At 37.8% G+C, this 9,836-nt stretch overlaps 2 protein-coding genes across 2 annotated transcripts; one reads left to right on the top strand and one right to left on the bottom strand.

Annotated features, from left to right (window-relative positions):
• Positions 1–189: 189 nt before the first annotated feature.
• On the bottom strand, positions 190–6,939 carry foxred2 (FAD-dependent oxidoreductase domain containing 2; the record flags this gene model as incomplete). Its single annotated transcript, XM_079613747.1, is given in 9 exon segments — positions 190–887; positions 1,510–1,680; positions 1,821–2,047; positions 2,732–2,897; positions 3,976–4,142; positions 4,217–4,549; positions 6,055–6,306; positions 6,412–6,761; positions 6,763–6,939. Coding segments are annotated over 9 exon segments (2,064 nt in total). The 3' UTR covers positions 190–666.
• A 615-nt stretch (positions 6,940–7,554) lies between these two features.
• On the top strand, positions 7,555–9,744 carry hmox1a (heme oxygenase 1a; the record flags this gene model as incomplete). The annotated part of the gene is made up of 4 exons (XM_079634630.1): positions 7,555–7,809; positions 7,926–8,198; positions 9,337–9,385; positions 9,476–9,744. 4 exons carry the CDS (start codon positions 7,555–7,557, stop codon positions 9,598–9,600), a joined length of 702 nt encoding a protein of 233 aa, XP_079490756.1. The 3' UTR covers positions 9,601–9,744.
• Between the last annotated feature and the right edge of the window lie 92 nt (positions 9,745–9,836).

Here is a 9,836-nt window from a genome sequence, read left to right as displayed (position 1 = left end):
ACATGCTTAGCTCTCATCTGACAGCATCCTACATTCATGAAACATTCGTCAGAAAATGTGGGATTTTTTTCTTATTACATATTTACTAATATTAGGTTTTATTTCAGAACCAATGTTTTCGATTTTGAAAACTTCTTTCCTAATACTCTTTTGTCTTTTCAATAACAAAATGACTACAATAATGCTTTTCTAAACTTGTTTTATTTTTTCATGATACAATGCAATGTTTATTTTTTATTATACGTTATATAATTTAGTTGTAATACTAAGGTAAGCACAAACACATACCTTTCTGGAATAAATTATTTAGAGATGGGATGTCTTTATTGTAGTTATAAATATATAAGTACATGCATGTCAACACATGAAAATACTTTATATAACTCTAACAATAGTATAAAAATATAAGTTATACATTGTACTGCAACACCAAACCCAACACCATAAAACAGTAAATAAAAGCTAAACTTTGGCTTATAAAAACTACGGCAAGGTAATACTCATTATTTCATTGTCATTTAACCGTATGTTTGATCATAGTCTGAGCGCGCTGGATGTGGGATGTTTTCTATAAAAATGTAAGTAGATTCCATGAGAAGTGGGAGGTAGATGAACAGATGATTTTAAAAGCAGAACAGATTCAGTCTTTGGTACCATTAACGCCCCTCAAAGGTCAAAGTTCATTGTAGAAACGACTGCAGCGGCAGCATGTTTCAGGTTTTCAGGAACTGATTCAGGAATATCTCCCTGATGATCTGCCATGAGTCCCGCCTCACGGGCATGTTTCCATAGGTGGCTGTTTCCCACAATGCCCTGCTTTCTTAAGTAACCTTGGCGGCAAAAGAGGGGTGGGGTACGACTGGTGAGGGACAGAAGGAAACAGGATTCTGAGGGAAAAGGACACATAGAAGCACATAATAAATGATTAAGTCTTGCAAGAACAGTTGCACATTTTTTTTTTCTGGCATTTACACTTCTATTAAAAAATTTTGGGTTGGTAAATTTTTTTTTTATGTTCTGAAAGTCTCTTATGCTCAGCAAGGCTAAATTTATTTGATAAAAAATACAGTAAAAACTGTAATATTGTGAAATATTATTACAATTTAAAATAACTGTTTTTGATTTGAATATATTGAATTTATTCTTGTGATTTAAAGCTGAATTTTCAGCAGCCATTATTGCAGACTTCAGTCACATGCTGAATAAAAACATTAATTTCTTTAAAAAAAAAAAAAAAAAAAAAACTTTACTGACCCCAAACTTTTAAACAGTGAGTTGCAATGTTCCTAAAACGTTAAAATGTCCAGTTTTCTTGTTGTGATTAGAACATCATTTAAGGTTATGGTAATGTTAGTACAGCATTCTCTTAACCTTATTTTTTACTTGCAATATAACATTCTTTGAAAAACCAAATACAAACTTTTGTATTGTAAAATATCCAGAATGTGTAAATTCAGTGAATTTTATTGGCACTCAAATGTCTGGCATTTGTGTACAGTACGTACTGACCAGCATAAAAGGCCCTGAGGTCAGTTTGGAGGCAGTGCTCGAGGAAGCGTCTGAGAGGTTGGCTGTGTGATATGGGCTGATCCCATTCAGTCAGGAAGTCCTCGACCATGTGATGGATGGCCCCGGGTCGCGGTAGAGGCCAGCCAACTGGACGCTGTCTCATATCTTTCTCTATAGAAACAGAAAGCACATTTATTTGAATATTCCAGTACATGGCTGTGGGACATCAAGAGAAAGTCCAAAATATTTTCTCAAAAACACCACAATTTCATACAATTCGATCAACAAAACATGCTCGAGAAGCTCTTCACCTGTAGGTAGTGTGTTGTAGTAATACAGGACGGGATGGAGGAAGTTGGACCTCCAGGCTTTGGTCCATTCTGACTCAGCCCGACCGGGCCCGAGCGTATCAGTGCGGTTCAGTCCATACTGCATGACCAAGACCAGAAGACCATGATCTGAGAGAGGCCGACCAGATAGAGCAGACAGCTGGGGCAGAGCCTGCAGGGGAAACTCCTCCAGATATTCACAGTACGACCTGTGGAAGGAGGATTCAGAGTAGCCATATTTCATTTGATATATAATTACAGCCCCTTCAATGCGTCATCGAGGATAGTTTTGATATTCCTTGAGTTTTGTGTCCACTGGGCGTTTAGAAAGACTTAAACTACTGTTCAAAGTTTGGGTTTGGAAAATAATACTTTGATTCAGGAAGATGCATTAAATTGATCAAAAGTGACAGAAATATTTTGTAACATCATAAATTTACTATTTCAAATAAATGCATGTTCTTTTGAACTTTCTATTTATTAAATATTCCTAAAAGAAAATGTATCATGGTTTCCAAAAAAAATGATATGAAGCAGCACAACTGTTTTTCAACATTGATAATAATAGTAAATGCTTGATCATTAAATGATTTCTGAAGGATCATGTGACACTGTGAAGACTAGAGTAATGATGCTGAAAATTCAGCTTTGACATCACAGGAATAAATTACATTTTAAAATATATTACAATAAAAAACAGCTATATTAAATTTTAATAATATTACACAATATTACTGATTTTGCTGTATTTTTAACCAAATAACTGCAGTTGAGCAAAAGTTAAAATCTAAAATCCAATTCCAAAATTTTGAACAGTAGGGTTAATTGAGTATTTCATCAGCTGAATGATTGACACCCAGATACGACATATTGTCTCTTGAAACATCTCTTACCCTCGCAGTAAAATAATGTCCCCAAGAACCGCAAACATTTGGTACGGTCCAGAGGCTTCGTTCACCCTCTTAAGGATCCAAGACTGCAGCTGACTGATGGGTAATGTTGTAGCAGGCCAAGCAATGTTATGGTAACGTTGCTCCAGGATTTTATGAACAGCACGCACTGTAGTAGCAAAACAGAAACTTTAATATGACCTCCTACATTCTTATGACGTGAAATGTTATGGTTAAAGGATAATTCCGGTATTTAACACCTTGAGTCTATATTGTAGTTTGTTTTGGATGAACAAGAGTGGTGGACAACATTTTTTTGACAATGGTTCCTCTCTCGAGTTTTTGACTATAAAAGAATTGGCCATGGTCCCATTTAACATTGGAGTCAATGGGCATGTCCGAAAATGTCATTAAAACAACCTTTAACATTAGTTTTCAAAACTGTGCAACTCACCGAGTGATTAGTGATGTTAGTTGATGTTCCAGAAACAAAAAGTGTTGCAAAATACAGTTTCTGTCGTGTTTTATTCGTCATTTTGTAAAATCCCATTGAATTCTGTTGAAGGACTGAGTGCTCGTTAATATAAATGCGCTACCGGAAACGGAAAGGGGGCTGTTTACATTTGGTTGATGTAACGTTAGTCTTTTTGCTCGCTTCCGTTTCTCATAAGACTAGCGAGCAGAGCAACTGTGCTCCGGGACAGTAAGCGAAATAAACAATCAAAACCTTGAAAATATTGAAAGACGTGACCACTGACCAGTGCAATATGAAGTTGAACTCGACTGTGACCGTGAGTGTCCCGCGAGACATAAACATCGGTTATCGCCATCAAGTGGTCGGGAGTGTGCTAACCATAGACATCATATATAATATCAGATTCAAATATTGAGCGGAAGTTACACGGTTGTGAAGTGTCTGAAAAAATAGTTCCACTATAGCAAAATAAACGGATTGGAATCTTATATTGCGACGATATATTGTTTATAATCATCAATGAACACCACTAACCACTCGGTGAGTTTAACAGTTTTGTAAACGAACATTATTGGCTGTTTTAATGACATTTTCGGACATGCCCATTGACTCCAATGTTAAATGGGTCCATGGCCAATTCTTTTATAGTCAAAAACTCGAGAGAGGAACCATTGTCAAAAAAAGGTTGTCCACCACTCTTGTTCATCCAAAACAAACTACAATATAGACTCAAGGTGTTAAATACCGGAATTATCCTTTAAGTAATGCTTACCGGTGTAGCGGAACCCATGAACAAATCCACCAGCAGACGATCGATAATCTCTGGAGTGGGCTGCCGTACCCAGGACAAACATGTTGGGCGTCCCTCTGCCTTCATACCAGGCCGTTACTCCTGGCAAGCGGCCTCGGGCACCGCTGCTTTGGGGCGGCCGCGCAGATCTGGATAAATAATGAAAACACTTTGCCAATCTGAAAATAATTCACATTCAGAAACGTAACTGTTCAAATCTTACCCATCAAAAATGGAGAAGTTAAAACGGAAGCCCAGGCAGCGGATCACGCGGTCGTACGGCTGTCTGAGGGAGAAGTTATCAGTGTGGTAACCAGGCAGATTTTGACCGGTGACCTCTGAAATGTTCTTGCCATTCTGGTCATCAAGCAGTTCAGTAAGAGTTAAATACAGCGGCTCCTTTCCCACCGCCGATGTTCGACTTCTTTTCTTTGCTGTTCTTCTTTTCCCACCATCTTTTCCTCTTCGGACAATGGCGATATCCTCCAGTCTTCCCTCTACTAGACCATCTAGAGATTTCAACTGGTACGTGTCTAATAGCTCATTATTCACTGCCCTAAAAAAACAGAAATGTTAAGGTCACCATGAAATCAAAATGGACAATACTTGAATTCAGAACGTTGCAGTGTTTATTATAAATGATTTATCCATGCAAGTCATAATTTAAAAAAAAAAAAAAACATCTTTTCTCTTCATGATGCGTGTCTCGATGGAGCCGTTTACACGACACCATTTTTAACTGAAAACATTCCGTGCGTTTTTGGCCGCTCATTTACACAACGTTGGCGTTTTGAGGGCCTGAAAACACAAACATTGGAAAATGGGTTTCAAAGTGCGAGTTCTTATAAACGATACCGCTACCGTCTCCATGTAAACTATAAAAACGTGTAATTTGTGAAAACGTGACGTCATGCGCATTACGTGTTCAGTAGGCGCACAGTGTTTCATGTGACACCGCCAACTACTGGCCTGGCAGCTTAATAAAGTGTTTTAATCGTTTTCCCGAATCCTTGTGAACTGGGATTGTTTTGACAACGTTGTTGCCTGAACGTTCTTTCTGATTCCAAAAGCCGTTTTACTTCGATATACTTCACAATATGGAAGAAAAGCCTATCGCAACTTCCATTTCATGCTGACTTTAATTTCAACTTAAAATGTGTAAATTTTGACTTAGGGTGCGGTAACATTAGCCAAATTCCGTGGGCAAAAAAAGGTCTATTGTAATAGTCAATAGTATAGCGATGTATGAAGTAGGAATGTGTGAGATACTGCAGCTAGCCGATATTGGAAATAAGTTTACATTTTTTATTTAGCACATTTATGTGTTGCTTTATTATTTTATTTGTCAAAGGCTATGTTCAAATTACTGTCATGTTAATGTTACATTTTTAAAAAAAAAACATTATTTTGAAAAGTGTATATCTGGAGCAGAAAACAAAATCATTTAATTTCGCCTCAGATTTTGCATTATGTGTTCACTCGCTGTGACAAGGTGAGAGAATATTTTGATTTAGAAGCAAATAGAAATAAAGTCCTAATTGTCCTATGAACTCACATTCATGAGGGGGAAAAGTCAGAATTATAAGAAGTTCATAAGAGGTAATTATAACACAGTGAATTTGAGAAGTTTTTGTTGGCTAAACATGAGCCAAGTACGGCATGTTCCTGGATTAACATTTTTTGGAATGTAACATTCATTGTAATCAGGGTTGGCAGGTTTGTGGCCAAGCAAAAAATAGCCCAATATGATTTTTTTTCATTAGGGGCTGAATTCTCCGCTGTTTTTGTATGTCTGGGGTGGGGTGGGGTGGGGGGATTAACCAACGAGAAAAATAAATAAATAAATCAACCCACAGCAGCAACTTATATGTAGCCCAATTCCACGGGACTTGGCAACACTGATTGTAATCATCCAATCAGTGCCCTCTGATTTTAGTGAAAGGGTCACGGATAGGTTTAGTGCTGTGATTAGTTGAGAAGAATAGAAGAATAGTTGGTTGCAGACTTGAAAACATTAATTTAATGCATTTTGCAAAAAGTTGGACAGAGCAGATTAAATACCTGAGGTCCCCAACGTAGTGTGTCTGCCATGCGAGACGTACTGGGCTGGGACTATACAAGTGAATCCGGCTCGCTCTTCCCAAGATGCTTTGGGCCGTCTCAAAGGCGGAGTTTCCTTTGCCGAGGATTAACACAGCTTGTTCTTTAAACTCCTCGGGATCAGTGGGAATAGACTCATAACCCTCCACCAGGTCAGAGCCAAGAAAATCCACCTGCTGAGGAACCCAAAGGCCTGTAGACACCAACAGGACACTATAGAGACCAAACATAATGAAATGACATAAAACATGTTATGAAGGCATATCAGAGAGCACTTGAAAACATTATTAAATAAATAAATGAATGTAGTTACTATACCTGCACTGATAATTGACACCATTCTGATCGGACAGGGTGTAGCCTCGGTTTCCATTCAATTCTGATGCTTTAATTTTCCCTATATCGGCTCCATATTTAACCTTCAGCCCCAGCTCTTTCTCAAACATTGAAAGGTAACGTGGGAAGTCATCAGCATTGGGGTAAAACTCCCGGCTTATTCGTTGAAACAGGAGGTCGGGCCTGTCACTCAACAGGGAGTTCCAATCATGACGCAAGTTGAATTCCTTGTTCCGCCTCCCAGTGTATATTTTATTAATGCTGATGAGCTTTCTGTGCCGAGGATATCTGAAAGGAATACAGTAAACAAAAAACAATGGTTCAGTTTCAAGAGAGAAAGTTATCTCTCTGGCTCCGGGACAGAAAGTAGCCCATCTGGAGCCCTGCAGGACCAGCTCCCAGCACACAGTACTCATGGCTCACGGTGTTGTTACGGCCATGAAGAGCAGCACCAGAAGTGGCCAGGGACAGGACACACAGGAGCCTGGAGAGAAGCTGAATCACACTCATGAGGCCTTGAGGGATGGAAATAAAAACAGCAGTTTATTAGAGCCATGTGCTCTATCTGTAATACAAGGTTCCCCTTTAAATCATTACTGATAATTAATCATGCATTTGTTCGGTTTTATTCAAACTAAATTAACTGCAGATGGTGATGATTATGGCTTACAGCTATGAAAACATTTTCACAATATCCTAATTTTGAATTTGGGGTTTTCATAAGCTGTAAGCCATAATCATCAAAATTATAACTAATAAAGGCTTGAAATATCTCACTTTGCATGTAATGAGTCTATATAATATATTATTTTCACCTTTTAAGTTGAATTACTGAAATAAATGAACTTTTGCACCATATTCTAATTTTTCGAGTTTCACCTGTATATTAGGAGAAATGTTTTAATACTTTCATGTTTAACAGGTTATTTAAAAAAAATTCCTAGTAATATATTATGTTTACACGCTGTTTAATTTGTAATGAAAATGAATTAAAAGTAAATCCATAAATAGATCCCATGATGAGAACCCCTAAAAGGTTCTATATATGAAGCGCCTGACAGAACCCTTTAAGGTTCTAGAACCTGTTCTTCTGAGAGTGTACTAACAGCTAACTCCATCTGTGTCATGTGTAATCATTTCAAGTTACTCTCCGTGTGTTTCCAGCTTCTGCTGTGTTCTCTGTATGAGATCTACCAAGCGCTAGAGGAAGAGCTGGACAGGAACGCTGACCATCCTTCCGTTCAGCCCATCTACTTCCCTCAGGAGCTGGCCAGACTGGAGTCTCTGGAGCTGGACCTGGAGCACTTCTTCGGTCCCCACTGGAGGAAGAGAATAACAGTGCCTTCCGCCACACACAGATACACACAGAGACTGAGAGAGGCGAGTGTGTCAATCGTCTCTTTACGTGGAATGCATGAGGATGTGAAATTTTAGCATTCAACGCTCTTGCGTTCCAGTGAATCTCATTCTAACTCAGCGCTCTCTGTTCCCTTTAGATTGGCAAGAACAGTCCGGATCTTCTGGTGGCACACGCCTACACGCGCTATCTCGGCGACCTCTCCGGAGGCCAAGTGCTGGGCAAAATTACCCAGAAGTCCTTGGGACTGAGCGGCATCAAGGGAATTGTATTCTTCTCGTTTCCCGGAGTGACGAGCCCCAACAGATTCAAGCAGCTGTACAGGAGCAGAATGAACAGCATTGAGTTAACAGAACAGCAGAGACGGGAAGTGCTGGATGAGGCGACCAGAGCTTTTGAGTTCAACATCGAGGTCAGCACTGATATCTTCTTTTATAAATAAATATATATATATATATATATATATATATTTAAATAGAGTGTGTGAGAGTTTTTGGGTCAGTTAATAAATAAATAAAAAAAAAATATATATATATATTATTTTATTCAGCAAGGATGCATTAGATTGATCAAAAGCAAGATATTTGTTATAGATGAAAATTCAGCTTTGCCGTCACAAGAATAAATTACATTTTAAAATATATTAAATTAGAAAAAATAAGAACATTTTAATATTTCACAATATTAGTTTTTATTGTATTTTTTGATCAAATTAATGCAGCCTTGGAGAGAATATATTTACTTCTTTGAAAAACATTAAAAAATATTATATGGATGGAGATAGAATGATAATCCAATAGATAGATAGATGGATGGATATAGAACAATAATCGATGGATGGATTATAGATAGATGGAGATTGAACGAGGGTTAGATAGATAGAACGAGGGTTAGATAGATTGAAAGAGGGATAGATAGATGGAGATAGAACGAGGGATATAAATAACGAGGGATAGATAGATGGAGATAAAACGAGGGATAGATAGATGGAGATAGAACGAGGGATAGAAATAACGAGGGATAGATAGATGGAGATAGAACGAGGGATAGATAGATGGAGATAGAACGAGGGATAGAAATAACGAGGGATAGATAGATGGAGATAGAACGAGGGATATAAATAACGAGGGATAGATAGATGGAGATAGAACGAGGGATAGAAATAACGAGGGATAGATAGATGGAGATAGAACGAGGGATAGATAGATGGAGATAGAACTAGGGATAGATAGATGGAGATAGAACGAGGGATAGAAATAATGAGGGATAAATAGATGGAGATAGAACGAGGGATAGAAATAACGAGGGATAGATAGATGGAGATAGAACGAGGGATAGATAGATGGAGATAGAACTAGGGATAGATAGATGGAGATAGAACGAGGGATAGAAATAACGAGGGATAGATAGATGGAGATAGAATTATAGATATAGAATAGATAGATCCAAAAGTAATTCAGTCTAGACATTCTTACAAGAAAATAAGGTTGAAAAAGAAAAGGCGCGACTTTAAAAGTGGATGCAATGTTTTTATTTGCCATTTCAAACAGGTTTTTGATGATCTTCAGAAAATGCTGAGCATCACAGAGGAAGCTTCAAGTGAGCATCAAAAAACAAGTCAACAATTGGGTAGAAATAGCACATGTATACGGTAATGTTTTGTTACAATCTTGCTTTTTGTTTGTTTAGGTGGAAAAGGAAATGACGCAGCATCCACAACTCCTACAACCTTCTTTAACTCTCCGATGCTCCAGTTTGCATTCGGTGTGGGAATCACTCTGGCAACTGTTGGAATGGGAGTTTATGCCTTTTGATTCAGAACATTTTATACTCGTCTGTGTGTAACATCTCAATGCCACGTCGAGGTCAAATCTAACCGAGATCTTTAACCAACACTAATCATGCAGATTATAAAACATGCACTCAGTCATAAATCAAGCACAATTAAGTTATCCAAATATTCATTTTTTTCACCCAAATAGTTTTAGACATAACTTAAAAGCATCATGTCAGCACAATTTTCCTTTAAAATATTTAACATTTTAAAACG

The sequence above is a fragment of the Phoxinus phoxinus genome, assembly GCF_949152265.1.
Source record: "Phoxinus phoxinus genome assembly, chromosome: 1".
NCBI lineage: Eukaryota > Metazoa > Chordata > Actinopteri > Cypriniformes > Leuciscidae > Phoxinus > Phoxinus phoxinus.
This window is presented reverse-complemented; position numbering and strand designations above follow the sequence as displayed.